General features: G+C 44.0%; 1 protein-coding gene across 1 annotated transcript in view; it reads right to left on the minus strand.

The window, feature by feature from the left end:
- Positions 1 to 17,216, minus strand: part of GALNT17 (polypeptide N-acetylgalactosaminyltransferase 17) — a 180,157-nt gene that overhangs the window by 54,006 nt on the left and 108,935 nt on the right. The window contains exon 6 of the mRNA XM_065731702.1: positions 12,664 to 12,781. Within this exon, the coding sequence (XP_065587774.1) occupies positions 12,664 to 12,781 (118 nt within the window). The remainder of the gene's footprint in view (positions 1 to 12,663; positions 12,782 to 17,216) is intronic.

Here is a 17,216-nt window from a genome sequence, read left to right on the forward strand (position 1 = left end):
CAACAAATAAGACAAATGATACAGAGGAGGCAGGCTGCTGTGCCCAGTGGTTCGGAGATGAGACTGCTGCCCTGAGATACACCAGATGTACCTGGAGCATCCCCACCACTCAGTGTACTGGCCACTGAGGAGCAGGGAGAGGTCACAACCCCAAGGATCATTTTCCTTCTACAGAGAACACTGCACTGTGGGAAGGAAGTCCTCTGTCACGTGCTGCTTTGGGCGCTGTAAGATCTTCAGTCTTAGGAAAGTAGAGCCGTGGGCTTAGAAATCCTGTTCTATCATGAAGTTGGGTACAGTTCAAATGCGAACTCATATCTGATTACCCCTCTCTGTTTAACTCTGTGGCTTTCCAGATTGGAATCCCTATTCCACAAAATAAACCTGAGTCCTCTGTGCCCAAGGCCCTGGTATCTCCTCTATAGGATTATATATGAACTCTTCATTATGAGCTGCATTATTTGCAGCGGTTTCTGCAGGGCTGGGAAATTCTGATTCCATTCCCCTTTTTGTTCCCAGCACTGAGCTTCAAAGCATACATCTGATACTGAGGAACTGCAGTCAGCACAAAGCAGTATTTCTCAATAAAGCACAAACGCAAAAGAAAGTGATCTCGGCTTGATTGATGACACTTCATTTGCATATGCCCACTAGCAGTACTTTGGTTAATTAATAAGTATTTGGGGCCTGTAGATGAATATGAAATAACAGGCTTGTTATTGCAGCTTCAGGTATAAATTCATTCAATGAAAACAGGTTAGTTCACTTCCCAGTGTCTTCTCATACCTTCTGTGCAAATAAGACAAAATAACTCCCCAGAAGGTGGTGAGACATGACAAAATCCAAGAAGGATGTGCATGTATTTTAAAGCTACACAAGTTAATTAGTTCATAAAACGAAAACTGTTTGGAGGGAAGAAAAAATAAACAACGAGCTTTCCTCCAACAAAATAAGGTTGCCTATTTCATTCTGCAAATATTAACCCTTATGGCTCAAGTTCAGCTCCAGAGGGCCCCAGCTCAGAAAGGCACTTAAGAAGCACTTTCTTTTAAGCAGGAGCAATATTGCCACAGAAATCAAGAAGACTCCCAGGTGCTTAGAAGCTGAGTGATTTGCTGGAGCACAGCCTGTGTTGTCAAAGGTGGAATTTCATTTTACTCTATGATTGGCCTCAGCAGCTTCCTGCGCTGGCTGCTTCTAAGCAGTTCGGCGAGAAATTGGATGCTGAAAGTATTGCTTAAAGCCCTAGTGTGGGGAAAAAGGACACATATACACACTTTCATTCCATGATATCTAATAGCTCAGTGTCTGAGTTCTTAGGCAAAGCCAAGGAAGCTTTGGTCAGACAACTGAACCCTTACAGAACTTGAGGATGGGATCTGGCTGACAGCTTAATACCAGCTTGCAGGGCAGACATCAAGCTGTGACATTTTCCATTGCCCTGGGGCTCCTGGGAAAACCCTGAAGTCAAGGAGATAAATGAAAACTGCGCCGTGTTACTGGGGTTAACCACCCTTTGGGCATTACAGCAGTGGTGCACCTCAGCCATTAGATCATCTATGAGGTGATTGTCTTCCTATGAATAATAAATGTACCATGGGGAAGCAAAAAGTTCACTGCTGTGATAGTACTCACTCTGCAGGGAGCAATGTCTGTGAACACTGTTCAAAATGAGTCCCACAGAGCACCACCTCTGTGGTCTCCACCACGGAGCACAAGGACACAGTATACTGAAGGATAAATGTACTGGGAAACAAATTACACCTGGTTATTTCCACTGTTATTCTCCATGATGCATAGGGCAAGTCTCAAGCAATAGCACATCAAGGGAGGTGTGTTCAGCTCCAGGCTTTTGCTGGTCACAGAAGGAAAGAGAAGATTTACCCAAACTGCTGTAAGAAGTAAATGATAAGGTCCCAGTGAACTCTGCTAAAATTTTGTTCCCCCTGATGCTCTGATGCAGTCACACAAGTTGGCATGTACTGAAAATGCTGCAGAACAGCTGGGCCAACCATTCTGACATGACGACCAAATAAGCTGATCCTTCACACTGCTGCCATGAATACTGCCAGAGTCCAAAGACAAGCAACACATGAGACAACCCAATTCCTATCTCAGCCATGCTTTACATATTAAAAAACTACCCTGAATATAGTAAAACAAAAGAATCTTGAGTACGTGGGATCTGTTCTGGTCAGTGCAAGCCATAGGCTGGATACAGCACAATGTGCCTGAAGAAGAGACCTTCCAGAGCTTTCTGCAAAGCTTCAGAGCTGGGCAGGATCCTGGACCAAGCATTACCATTCATACTGAGTGTTTTACGTCTGCTTCATACTCACTGCATGCTGCAACAGCAAATGATGCCCAGAACACTGAAAGCAGAAGGTCAGAGGCAGGTGACTGGCAAACGAACATGTGGGATCACATTTCTTTTTGTTGGAGGGACAGGCAATGAACACGAAACAACCCATCACACCTGGCAAAAGCTGACACAAGAAGGTGATGTAAAGCAATCCCAACCTCAAATGAATTCAGATGTTCAAGGGAAAGCCCAGGAGGGCTCGAAGGTTCTTCCAGCAAACATGGGATGCTACAAGGGCACTTGCAGGCACAGAGGACCCTGGTAGAGAGGGCTTCCTTAATTTGGGCATGAAGCTGATGTTGCTACAGGGCTAGGACAATACTTTCTCATTAGTGCTTTTGTTGTCACTTATTATCTTCTGCTGACTCAGCGTTTTCAGCACTGCCAAGGAGTTTGGATGAACATGGAATCCAACTGGAATGGCTCAGAGCTGAGGCTGTGATTGCAGCAGGGGTTCTCCAAAAACAGTGGTTTTGTTTGTAAAAAACAACGGGTTTGACCTGAAAGTCCTTGAGAGAGGATGACTGCAAAGCCTTATGGAGACAAAGGATGCACTCAGAGATGGCTGGGAACTGGTTGGGAATTGGTTGGGAATTGGTTGGGAATTTCTTGATACAAGCTTTTTGGCTGAGAATCACAGCAGCGTAACAGCACTGGTTACATTTTTACTAGGAACAATCCTTCTGCCTGTAGAACAATCTACAATGAACAAAGAGAGAGGTTTAACCTCATCCACAGTGATGATGGTATCAGACCACTCCAAGGTCTGAGGTCACCTCCACACCAGAGACTGCGGAGATCAATAAACCCAACGTGTGAACCTGCTTGACGTAGGGAAGAGCCCAGTGCATCCCACTGCCCGAGAAAGTGCCTCACAAGTGAGGCTTCCTCATAAGGAAGGACAAACGAAAAGAAAAGATTAACCTTGCCTTCCCACTTGTGATGAACAGGGAGCATTTTGAAAGCTTTATGAACATAATGGGACGAAAAAAAACATTTCTCTTCTCAGTTTATTATGAGCCTCATTTACTGGTGTGTAATTTCATGTCAATTTCTCTCTTGGTATTTCCCAAGTGTGCTTTTTATAAGAAGACAAAGTTCAGTTTGGCTTGGAGTCAGTTCTTAGGAAGACACAAGCCTGTTTTTTGTTTTATGGGGTAATTTATACCCCAGACATCACAGTCACACACACAGAGTAAATGTGCTGCTGCTCACCTTGTGTAGTCAAGGGTGAAAGAAGAAAGCAGATTTAGGACAACTATTGTTTCAGGGATCCAAAAATACTTAAATGACTGTTGTCCTCTGGGGAGAGATGTTTTAACACTGGCTTTCAGGGGGTTTAACTTGGCTGCACCTCAGCAGCTCCTGACTGAAGCCACCAGGCACTCAGAGCCAGCAGTGCTCCAGCTCATGCATCATCCCCCCATTAAAGATGACTCACTGCTGGAAATGTGAGGGAGGATGAGAAGGGATGCCCCAAACTGCTCCCACTCAGCAGGGCCCAAGAGGCTCATAAAGAAGCAAACCAATGTGCCTTGCAGTACAGAGGAGAATACATCAGTTAGAAAGGTAAGGAATACCTTTTTTAGCTGCTCGTGCCCATCACTGTTGCTCAAGAGGAGTTAAGTAATTCATTTCTGTACAAGAACAGAGGGTGAACTCCAAAGCATAGCCATGCCAAGCCTTGGGATTTCACCTACGCCAACGCCTTCACCCCAGACATGGCACATGGCATCCTATGGTGAATGACAACAAAACAAGCCTCTGCCCCACACAATCCTTGATGTGCCTGCTGATGTGTGAAAGCTGGATTCCACATGTTAGTTGTGCCCCCACCCAGACAGACAGAAAATCCCTCCTGCCGGGGGAAAGTTGAATGGGACTGTGCTGCAGTCATCTTGCCTCACCTAGAGAGGCCCAGGCATCCCTCCCTGGAGATCCTGGAGTCTTGAGGGGATACTGACAGGAACTGAGCAACAAGCAGGGAAGAGTGAAAATCCAGAAACCCTAAGTGAGAGCGTAAAGGGTTCGCAGGGTAGATGTCACACACATGAAACACAGCATGTGGTAGGAAAAAAACAACAGCCTGTCATGAGGATACTGGAGGTGCCAGGCACTAGGATAGGGGAAAGTGCAAGCACATTGCCCCAAGAGCATCTGGAGCAGTCTCACCTGACACCATCAGCATGGTCCAAATCCCACTGTGACAAATTCAGTGGCAATAACAGCAAGAAAAGGCTATGTTTAACAAAAGCACAGTTGGGGCAACCAATGTTCTCTCTCAGAAGCATAAATAAATCAAACTGCTGAGCCTCAAGGAGCCTCCATGGCCACAAGGCCTTCGCAGTAGCACTGCTGGCTACTGCAGTGCTGTGCCTGCTCTTTGCACTGGTTTTCTCCACCCAGGCCCGGGATGTTCAGGGCGGGTTCCAGTTCCTCTCCAGCATTAAATCAAGGTCTGGTAGATCCCTAACTGTGCTGGCCAGAGGCAAACGCTGACCTGTGAAAAATCAGTAGGAAGCTGATGCCTGCCAGTTTCAAGGGGGGATAAGGCATGGCTGAGTCCTAAAATGGATTTCTTCATCCGCCAGTCAATCTCATTCACAACACACAGCTCATTGCACGCAAAGAGTTATCATCTTACCCAGTAAAGATGATCGGTGTCTTCCTGGCATAAAAATCAACTTGTCAGTAAAAACACTAGAATCAAGTGGGGTGAAAAGAGCTGTCCCTTCCCCCTCCATCAGCAGTAACAGGCAGGGATGACAAATCATTTGCTATCAAGAGCAAAGAGAAAGGCAGGAGCACTGCGGGGGTCTGCCTGCAGTTCCCTTCCCCAAGGAGGGGCAGCTCTGAAGCGGTCAGCACTGCAGGAGTGAGGGTTAGAGCCCAGAGAGGAAATAATCAAAATACAGCTCCATCTCCATGGAGATAGGTTTGATGAAAAAGCATTTGAACAGTTTGGAAAACTACACCAGAGCTTCTTATAGAGCATTTTCAAGCACCTACAGTAAATACGGAGCTGACAGCTAAAATGCCAAACATAGGATCTGGAGTCATACTCGTACTGATTTCTGCTCTTAAAATAAATGCATGCGGTGATTGGATATTGTTCAGTGGTGGTAATATTTCTTCCAACCGCGCAACAATCGCTCTGAAGAGCAAAATCAGCTTCTCTGGCAGGGATACAGGTACACATAAACAGTCCGTGGCCATACACAAAGGTAATGCATTACTGGCATATCGCTATTTCTAAAGCTATGTTTCTAAGACCTTTACCAAGGTCAGTCCTACTCTGCCTCTTACTTTCTTCTGAGTTAACTCAATTTTCATTTGGAAAGAGCCCTAAGCCTCAATTTCTAAGTGGATTTTGGTGCCTGGCTGATAAAATACTTTCTAAAAGCTACTCTTAAGTTTCTATTGTTGGCAGGTTTAGGGCTTTTTGTTACTTTAAATGCTTCCTACACTTCAGGATTCCCTGAGGCCTTGGAAGACCAAGGGTTTCACCAAGGTTTATGCCTCTAGCTTTTCTAACAGAGTCCTGCCCCAAATGCAAGATCTCTCCCTCCTTCCCCTATTGCCACTGCCCCACCTGAGTACCCCCACCACCGATGCTTTCACTGCATCATCAGCATCCAACCACCATTGTGAAGTTGGGGCTTCTTCAGTACAAATTCCCCAAAATTTCAAAAGAGAGGGGATATTCAAACAGTACATACTCTTCAGGTAAGCAACAGATACCTGGTAACATAACCCCAAAGCATTCAACCAGCCAAAGGCAACCAGAATCATGGCAGTCAATGTGCCAACACCTCCTGCAGCTCCACAGAAAAAAGCCTGGGAGACATCTCACATCAAAACCCATCTATAAGTCAGATTGTCATTGGTCCAATCTGTCCCCCCACATTCCCAAAAAGACATTTGCTGCCACCTGTGTAACTTCATGAGTAGTTCAATCTCAGCGAAATTAGGTGCAGACAGGAAAAAAAACCCTTTACATCATGAGAAACTTGATTCAAGCCCAACTACTGCATCTCAGCAAACCCTCACAAGCCTAATAAAGCCTTATGAATAAATTACATGCTTTTCAGCCTTCTATTTTTCAAAGTGATAAAAGATGCAGCAAAGTATCAGCACAGATCTGCCAGACCTGACCAAACCCCCATCCTGCACCAGAGAAATGCCGTAATTCACACTCCTGCACTGATGGACAGGGCGGCTCAAAAAGGATTTCAGGTGCTGCCTGCTGCGAGCTATCTCTGTCTGCACCCAGACTTTAATGCATTAATCAGCAGAACTGAAAGGGAGGTATTTGAGGATGATCAAAGAAAAAGCCCCAGTGAAACACATTTTGAAAGACACCAGTAAGCACACATCCCAGAGTCAAAGCGTGGTACCCGATATTGGATGTCTGCACATTTGGTCGGTGCTATAAAAATAAATTCCATCCCAACCAGGTGTATTTTCAGACTCTGACAGGCACTAACTATTTCAGTATTAGGTTCATGCAAGTAAAAACCCAATCAAACATCCATCCGTTCCTGTGCTCCCTGGTACACTTGCATCTACAACTCATCCATTTCAGAGATGTGCACAACATCACAGAAGAAGATGTGGGGAACTGTTGTTCCCATCAAGCTGAAAAAGCCTGTTTGAGAACATTCAGATTAAGAGAAGGAAAACAAAAAAACAGAAGGTGCTTTCTCACGATGCCCTTCCTCTGTTCCTGCCTTCACATGGAGAATATTTTCTGCCTCCCATTGGACTGGGTACAGGTTGCCTTTCCTTCACACAGTCCCAGGGCCATCACAGCTACAGACACTATGACAGTGCAATCATAGAATCATTAGAGTTGGAAGGGACCCTTAAAGGCCTCCTTGTCCAACTCCCCTGTAATGAACAGGGACATCTACAGATCGGTCAGGTGCTCGGAGCCTGGTCCAGCCTGACCTCAAATGTCTCCATGGACAGGGCATCCACCAAAGAAGAACTGCTTGCTCTCAATACCCTACCTATATTCTTAATAAAAAGATACAATGATATATTTATGGAAAACACATGCAGAAAAAGCCAAGCTCCCCTGAGAAGCTTAAGTATTCCTGTTTGATGGCTCTCCTTTTTTTTGCATCTGAGGGGCCTGACCCTCTCAACATTTCAGCAAATGAATAATCACACTTGTGTAAACAAAACGGGCTCCTTCATGGATGAAAAAGACAAAAGAACCTTTGTACATTAAAAGGCTATTTAATCTAAAGAGTTTCCAAAAGATGAAACGGTGCACAGGCACCGTGCCCTCTGGGAGAGGATCAGTGTCACTGCCAGTGCAATGGGGTTACTTAGGTGACTAAGCAGCTGCAGGATGAAAGTCTGGTAATTAAGGAAACCACCCCTAACAACAACGTGCTCAGTGCCCTCATTGTGCCCATTTGCTTCTCCATGCTCGATGATTCAGCCCTTACATCTACACAGGGGTGCAGCTCTGCCTGTTCTGTTGACACAACTGTTGGTCTGGGGGCATGTATGAGAACTGCTGAATTGCGGCCTGAACCACTGATTGGTCACCTGAGGTGAGCACCGAGTCAGCCATGGGGCACAGGTGGAGGTGATATACCTGTGTGAGTGGAGGGGGTGGAGCCTGGCTCCACCTCTCCCAAACCCCATTTAAGGGTTGACCACCACCAGGGAAGGATCTCTTCTCCTCCTGTGTGGAGTCCCCTGTGAGCCTTGACATCCTGAAGGTGAGCCATCTTCTCTTTTGTATTATTTGTATCCTATCTATATAGAACTACTTAAAATATACCATCATCCATACTATTTTATTGTGAAGTACCATCCTTGGGAGTTATTTACCCCACAGGGCACCGGGACTGGGTTGGTGAACGTAGATGACAAATCTGAGGGAAAGGCCTGGAATACAAGGGGGCATGCTGTTCTCTTCCTCTGGAAATTGGTTTAAAAAACCCAACCCAAGCTTCAGACAATTTAAAATTCATAATAAAATGTAGCTCAAGTCAGTCACTAAACCTCAAAGGGATCCGTGGATTGTGCTTTTCTTAATGAATTCAATAATCGATTCCTACTATACAAATAAGGTGTGGGATGGATCAGCTAATAAGCATTCTCAGTTAATTGCTTTCTTCAAGTGACAATTCGCACAAATGATACCATCAAAGGAGTAATAATATCCTTATTGATTAAATTAATCTCTGAAAGACAACTCAAATGAGTTTAATTAGCAATGCACGACAGTAGCACAGAACACTCTGAGAATAACCTTGTAACCTGTCCCAGGCTTGAAATCATGGCAACAGTCAGGCAATAGCCATTTGCATCTTTATTCACACAGACACCAGCAATTTTACGGAGCATCTTTAGCGAATGTCTGTGACTAACCATGAAAATCCATGAAACCCTTTGTGCAGAGAAGAGGAGAGATGCTGCAACAGCAGTCTGCCTGCATCACCATTCAGTCACTGAGAGCCATGGCCACAAACAGGCTTAAAATCAAATAAAAACCTCCAACGAAAGGAGGAGGTCAGAGAAGGCCCTGTGTCAAAATGGACAAACTGTGCCAGTGGGGACCCAGGGATGCACCAATGCTTTCAAGATATAGGAACCGGGCTGCAGGTTCACAAAACAAGGGGAGAAACCTGCTTAGTGAAGCAATGGGTTGAAGAGATTGGGTGAAAGTTTGGATTTGGGAGAGCAGTTATTAACTCTGGGCCTGGGGCAGGGTACGTGCTACAGGGATATCAGGAAACACTTCTTTAAAGAAAGGGTTTGTTAAGCACTGGAATAGGCTGCCCAGGGAGGTGGGTGAGTCACCACCCCTGGATGTGTTTAAAAACCCTTTGGATGTGGTGCTCAGGGACATGATTTAGTGGAGAGTTGTTAGAGTTGTGTGAACTCAATGATCTTTAAGGTCATTTCCAACCTGAGTGATTCTATGATGCTATGCCTCCATACTCTTGCAGCAAGACTGAGACCGGGTCAGTGATGGGGGCCACGGCAATTTTTCAGGAGATGTTAGGGCTTTTTAGCTCCTTCTGAACAGACATGAGTCTGCCTGAAAGCTACAGACATTTCACAGCAGGAAACTGAAGTTACATATTCCACCAATACAAATCGGAGACAAAATCCTATGTGTCACATCCTTACTGCAATGAAATGAAAAGTATCCTCAAGTTAAAAGCCACATTGCCATGGGTAGGGGACACCCCAAGAGATGTAGAAAGATGAAGCATGACTTCACTCCAATCCCATTCTATGACGTTAGGAGAAAAGAGCAAATCTTCTTCCATCCTTCCCCAACTGATCAGGAATGGCCTTATGTTGCTCCAGGAGTGGTTCAGGAGGTTCTGTGTGGACTCCATGCACTCGGCAGCCTTACCCAGTCACAGGCACAAGGAGGTTTCCACAAATGCTCTGCTGTTGGGAGTCATCAGCTCATGGACAGGTTGATTGAACACTTGGTCCTTGTGGCTGTCAATGCAGTAAGAAAGACCCAGTGCTCTTGTAATTAGATTTCAAGGCACACTTTGGAAAAAAGAAAAGTGTTGAAAATCTCTCTATTGAAATATTAGCCTACAACGCCTTGCTTAGCAAAGACTTGCGCGCTCTCTGCCAAGAAAAGGGTAATTAGAGTTGATTCTGCCTCAGAAAGTGAAGTAGTGGACATCGGGGATGAGGAGAGAATAAGCACAGCATTCTGGAGACACTCCAGTGTGATAAAAGAAAATACAGTAATACAAAGAACAACATGTTCCCCGTGTCAGGGCCAAAGCTACCCCGTGAGCAGAACAAGAATTTGCCTACGGCAACAACATGCTTAATGGCTTTATTATTAACTGAGCAACCCAAGGGTGCTCCCCAGCACGTAAGGGACAGCAGTAAGCCCGGAGCTACTTCATGAACGTGAGTAATGGGGTTTGGGTTTTTTAAGTAGCTCACACAGAAATGTTCTCATTGAGCTGACTGAAATCAGCAACTGAAAGCGCGATCTACAAATACTCCCCCACGCAAAGATGTAATACAGAAGTTATATGTTAATGAGACTCTTGTGTGCTATCAAGCCTTGGCCCCTGGAGGTTAGGACACTCCAACCTCCTCAATTATTTGTTGCAGTTTCTATTCAGATTACTTACCTTTAATTTTAGCGTTGAAAAATTATGCTAACATTTAGCAAAAACCTTGTGTTTTTGCCTAAAACAATGTCATTTTTCAATTTTGTTCTCAGAGCCCTAACAGGTTTATTATCTCATTTTTGTTCTTTGAGCATTTTTTTTAATACGAGAATAATGTTTTCAAAATTGCCATGATTCTCAGAATGGAATTTGCGTCACCATCAAAAACAAAAATAAATCCTTTCTGCACATATTTTTCATCCAAGAATCGCTACAACAAACATGGAAGCACCAAATTGCTTCTCTGACTACAGCCAAAGCAAACAAACCAAAAAAGCCTTAAAAGCCTCGACATTTTATATTCAAATTGAACCTTTAGAAAAAGATTTGATTCCATCAGAGTGGCACGTTACTGATAACGTGAGATAGTTGTTACAGACCCCACCATGGCAGGTTGCAGGCATGTGGGGAAGGGCTGACTGTCTCTGAGCCGCAGGACGACCAGAAAAAGCTAAATCCATCTGACACCCCGAGTTCAATTTGAAACCACAACAATTCTGTTTCCTTTTATAGCTGACGATTAGCCTTGGGTAAGCTACTTATAACTGAGATCTAACTGTAAAGCAGAACTCAAAATATCTGGCAATTGCAAACACAGCACCTATGGGAGCTCTCCCTCCACATGAGCTACCTTACAATGGCCAACACACATTAAGTGGGATTTCTGTGCCAACAACTCCTGCCTGCCCAAGTAAGTCACCTGTACTGATTTTAAAAGCTCAGGGATGTTTGAAAACGTACTGCCTAAAAAGGTGGATTTCCTAAATATTCTGGCTACCAAAGCCACCAGTATTTTTAAAGTCTTGCTCAGAACATACAATGCATGCGTGTGCAAGAAGCAGGGAAGCATACAGGCTGCAAACACAAGCCTGGGAGAGTCTCCCCCCCTGAGAGAGGGGGAAGGGAGGAAGAAAGGGATTATCTTTTTTTCCAAAAGGATGTTTACTGCATGGTTCTAAAAAGTTCAGCACGTGAAAAAGAAGACGACATATGTTCACCAGTTGTCCCTGAGACATCATCTTATTTTTCTAGTTAAGAAGCCAACCTTCCATGAAATCCCCCCAAAACCTAACAGATGGGTTAAATTATTAATTGTGAGAAGACTAGTTCCACAGTGATGATATTAAAAAAACCCATAGATAAACAAATTAGGATAGTCACAAGAGAAGCTTAGTTTGGAGTCAGATCTCTCTAGACCCAGGAAGCGACTTGCATGATGATGTACAATAATTACTTCATATGGAGAAGAGCTATGTGGCATATTTAAAGCCTTTAATTTCTACTCCCCTGTTTAAGTGAGATTATTGCTCCCTGTAGCCAATAACAATAGATTTTTTAAGTTTCTTTTGATTTGCCAGCAAAGTAAATATCCTCTGGTAAATCTATGAACTGAACAATGATTTTTCATTTTTACAACAGCACAGTCAATTCAATTTTCCAGCTGTAAGTCTCAAGTCTCTGCCTATCAGCCTGTTAACATACAAGTACCATACTCTAAACCATGCCTGCAAAAACCTCCACAGACTTTTCCATCCCAAGTTGCTTCTGAACACTGAATTCATTGCTTAAGAATCACTTCACTGGATGTACACATTTGAATCACTAAACCCCATCTAATATTTTACACAGTAATCAAGTGATGTTGTCACTGTAGATGCAGAAATGAGGAATGCCTTGTGGATTTACTGAGGAAGCTCTAAAAACATGGCTATTAGTGTTTCACTTTTAAAAGTATGCTTTGCCTGCTTAAGAATATACTTCATCTGCAACTGCTAAATGCTTGTATGGTATTTTCAGGCACCATGTCTCCTTGGGAGACTCATGAGAGTCCCACTGCCTCCCTAAGACACACGATAAAACAGCTGATACTTAAGATATCTATGACTTAGACAAACCAATGTGACAACTTGACCAAGGCCTGTTTGTATTGCCCCCCCAGAAATGCTCTCACCCCTAAAATCAAGTCATTGTCATCTTTAAGCTAAAATAAAAATCCTTTAAAACAAACCAATGTTCAGCCTTCCTAAAATGTTGTAGTAACTGTTTAGGCTAACTTGCTGAAGTTCTGCTTTTGGTTCCAACGCTAGGTGAGCTTTTGCTCACAGCTGTGGCACAAACCTTGATGCCGAGCTCGATGTTCTCCCCTCCATACACGTCCATCCCGGGATCAAGAAGCCCAATCTCTCCAAAGAACTTCCTGTGCACAACAAAGGAGCAACCGATCATCGCTGGCGTCCTGTACGAAACACAAAACAACAGAAATGCAACAGATCAGTGATAGTTCTCCATCATCAGTGGACCAAAGGGACCATCTTTGGGCTTCCATTCCCTCATACAAGAAGGAAATAAAATACTGTTATTCTCTTCATCTTTCTTCCTTCCAGTACATCTAGTAACAGAGTAGACTTCAGGACAGGTATTAGTATTTGTGAAAATAGGTTTCTACTTAGGATCTTTATAATACATTGTGAAGGTGCTGCTACCAGCCATCGAAGAGCATGAAAAATGAAGCAAATCCATAAAAAACTGAGGATGGCTGTTTGCAGAAACATTGCTGTGCCTTTTGCTGAGTTCCACCAATACCTACAGTGCCCTAGGTTGGCTTGAGATGAAGTTCTCCCATTCACCTGTGAAGCCCCGTGCCCTCCAGCTCGCACCTCTGCAGGTGCAGCCAAGCAGTGCCCAGGCAAGGAAAATAACAGAAAAAAAAGAGAAATTCTACCACTATCCATGGCATCAGTGTAATAGCAGAAAGACTGAAAAACTCAGTGTCAGGGGTTAATTTATAATAAGCATGCAATTTCAAGGACAGGGTAGATGGTGGTGTTTACTAAGCACCCCTGCTGCCACATGCACATAAACCAGTCCTCCCTCTGTGCTTTGCAAAATGCTGGATCACATCTCCATCCGATACAGCTTCCCTGAGAGGAGGATGCTGTTCTGATCTCTGCAAGCTGAGATCGTGTTTGGGGGCATTTTGTGAGTGGTTAAACACTTGTGACCCTGTCTGTAAAATTACACTTTGCTACAGAGCACGGCACTGAACAAAACCGTATCATTATGCCCTTGCTGCTTGGGGATACACTAATCTGTTGTGGTTATGGTATGCAGAGAGCTTACCCCCAAGGATATTTCCTGTATGAAAACAGAATATAAAAGCCATTTTCCCCTTTAACTTGCTTTCGTTTGAAAACATGCTGTTAAAAAAACAAAGGGATGCTTTGCTAAGGGATTTGATTTAGTAGTTGGGTAGGGATAGTGATAGGAGGATGGTTGGACTAGATGATCTTGTAGGTCCTTTCCAACCTTATGAACCTATGAACCTATAAGAAAACAAACAAAAAAGAAAAAACCCAACAACATAAGGATCCACTTGGAGGGATCAGCAAGGAGGAGATGAGGAATTCTGCAGGTTAAAGGCTTGCCAAGGTACTGCCATTTTCTCAGGATCCCTCATACCTATGTGAAGCAAATGAAACAGTGCTGCTTCAAGCAGACGGAACCATACAGGACATCAGAGACATCAGCTCTGCAGTCTGAGACACCTACCTCAAGCAGCCTGGAGAACACTTGCATGGTAAGGGGTAGCGTGCATGTCTGCAACTCGTATTCACTTAGAAATGTGTGATTCCTTGAGGAAACTTGGGTTTTGAGGTAGAAAGGAGGCAACAGGACGGCAGATAGTAAAAACTGGCTCAAAGCACAGCTCGTGGGCTGTGTAGCACACTGAAGGCCAAGCCAAGCAGCCAGTGACCGCAGAGGGGGAAAGCATCCTCAAACACACCCAAATGTGGCTCCCAGGATCAGGCCCGTGCTCAACCCTACCATCCGTACTGCATGAAACAGACACATCTGCCAGAGAAGCCATGGATGAAGAGTTCTAGCCACTTAAATATTATTATTTATAGGCGTATTAATACTTTCAACAGACTGGCAGAGCAGCTGAATGCTGTTGCCATATTAAGAGTCAGCATAGGAATCCATCAGAGGGGTTTTTCCAATGGATTTTGTCTCTGACAGCCAGCTCACTCTTCCTTCCAATAAGCAATGTAATGCTTCATGATGCGCTGCCACTCCAGTGCTTAAGATTTCCATTGTCCTGCTTTATTTGTGGCAAGTTAACTGCCATTAGTAGAAACAATTCCTTCTGAAACGATAAGCACATTAGGGATGCCAAATCTAATAGCTCCATTATCCTAGATCACCTGCTGCAATTAAGCAGAAGGCTGAGTTGCTCTGGTTTTACACAGAGCAGCCACAACCCAGCCCATGGGGAACAGACGTGGTGGACAGAGGGACCTCATCTGGAGCACTGGGAACTCACCACCAGGTCAGCAAGGTTTGCTGGATGACCCTCAGCAGTTGAGTGTGGGAGCTCGACTCGGTAGGGATGGGGAGCCCCAGCTCACTCATAATATGTGCCACAGTGGCATCTGACAACATAAAGATAACCTCTCAGCCAAAGGGGCTTACCAGTACAAATGAAATAATCTTATTTTTCAACAACATTTGAAAAATCACCAGTTGTAGGAGTTGGCCATGCTGTCACCAGACTCTGAAAACACAAATTGGAAAGGGGCATTAAAAAGAACTCCAAACTGGCAACTCCTGCCCTCGAGTGCCACCCAGGAAAGCTTTTTTCCATCATTATTTTGCAACACACCTTCTCTTTATAGACCAAAGAGTCACTGATCTTTTCAGAAATGCTCACAGAAAAAACCTGATGGGGATTTTGCAACTTCACCTTCAGATTTTCCTCCTCTTCATTTTTCTGCGCATTGCTTTCCACAAATGATAGCACGGAGCATGCAAAGCAGCGCTCCCGAGCGGATCCGAGGTCCCTCAAGCAATACAAATTAAGTGCTACATTCTTCTTTGTAACAATGCCTCCATATTAAATAAATGAGAATCATGCAATGCTCAACTATTTAAATAAAAACACCATTTGATTTTGCAATAAATCCTTCAAAAAGGTGGACGTTTACAATAACAGATAGCCCATCCACCACGAAATTATGGCCTGCAGACAAAGAGCTGATAAAGCCTCTTGTTCCTCTGCCCCTTAATTAAAAGCATTAACACAGTTTGTTTTTAAAAATCACACAGCTCAGCTCAGCTCAGTGCATTTACTTGTCCCGATAGCTGTGCTCGCTTTAATGAGGAAGGAAAAGCAGAATTTGGCAGAAAAGGATGAACAGAAATGTTTAGCACAATTACTGGTTTTGCATCCAGAGATCCATGCTGTTAGATCCTTGCCATTATTTCTGTTGGCTGCTCTATACTGCAAGTGACAGAAGGTCAAGAAGAACAGCTTTTATGAAATATCCTCAGCATGAATCTCTAAATAAAGATGAAGAAGATACAGGGGAAAACATTTATCCTAGTCTATTAAGTTACGTTAATGGTCTTCCTTTCTTCAGTGCACAGTTACCATCTAATCATTAAAGAGTCTCAAGTAGATTGCTTCTTCAATTCAAGGAAATTAATTTTCCTACACAATTGGATCATGCTTCCAATTTTATGCTAAAGCACAAGTTATAAAACGTGGAAAAAAGATACTAAAAAAAATATATTAGTGGTCATGCTGGTGCAGGAGGGCTGAAAACTTTAAGACTTTGCTTGGGTGTCCAGTTACCATAAAGATGCTGTTGTTTCTGACAGATAAGAGTCACAGAGCTGCTCTCCTGCAGCAACCCAATCCCAAAGCTTTAGGAGACGGGGCACCACACGCAGCATATCTGTGATGGTCTTTTACCCACCCGGAAGGGCATTATCTGTCATTGAAGTCTCCCAGACTTACCACTCTTCACTCAATGCACCACACTCAAACACCCTATTTTCATTTTGAGATTTAAGGCTCAGCCAAAATATCTGCTGTTTTCCCCATCTGCTGTACCTCTGTGCTACAGATGGGGGTCACTGCTGGAAGCCCCATCTCAGCAGGAAACACCGAGCTTATGGCCCAAACTTCTTAAGAAGCATCAGCTCCTCACTTCCAGCTCTGTGCTGGGTTTGTACCTGGATCCCACAGTGACTGACCAGCAATCATCTCATACAGAATGGGTTGGGAGGGACCTCTGAGATCATCTAGTCCTAACCCACCTGCTATAGGCAGGGACACGTCCCACCAGACCAAGTTGCCCAAAGCCCTTTGGAGAGCTGAAATCAGACTCAGATCACGTCAAAATTTGCAGTTAAACCAAAAAATTTGGCAAAATTAAGTACAGAGTTTCCAACAGCGTCCTATAAATTATTTTCCAGACTATATCTGGGTTAAGATGTTACTCAATTTTACATGACAACCTATGGTAAGAGAAGTTTCTTTTGGCCCTAGATGGAAAGAAGCAGCCAATTTCCAAACAAAAATACACCTCCATATTTATTTATCTTTTGGATGGTGAATGTATTGTGTAATAAACACTGTGCTCTGTTTAGATGAGACCTGAGGAAACATTTTTTCTCTGAAAGAGTGGTCAGGCACTGGGATGGCCTGCCTAGGGAGGTGGGTGAGGCACCATCCCTAGCGCTGTTCAAGAAGCGTTTAGATGAGGTGCTGAGGGATTTGATTTAGTACTTGGGTAGGGACAGTGATAGGAGGATGGTTGGACTAGATGATCTTGTAGGTCCCTTCCAACCTTATGAACCTATGAACCTATGCAGAAATAAAATAC

This window comes from Cyrtonyx montezumae, unplaced genomic scaffold, assembly GCF_038088225.1.
Source record: "Cyrtonyx montezumae isolate F1298 unplaced genomic scaffold, pur_monq_1.0 scaffold_15, whole genome shotgun sequence".
Lineage (NCBI taxonomy): Eukaryota > Metazoa > Chordata > Aves > Galliformes > Odontophoridae > Cyrtonyx > Cyrtonyx montezumae.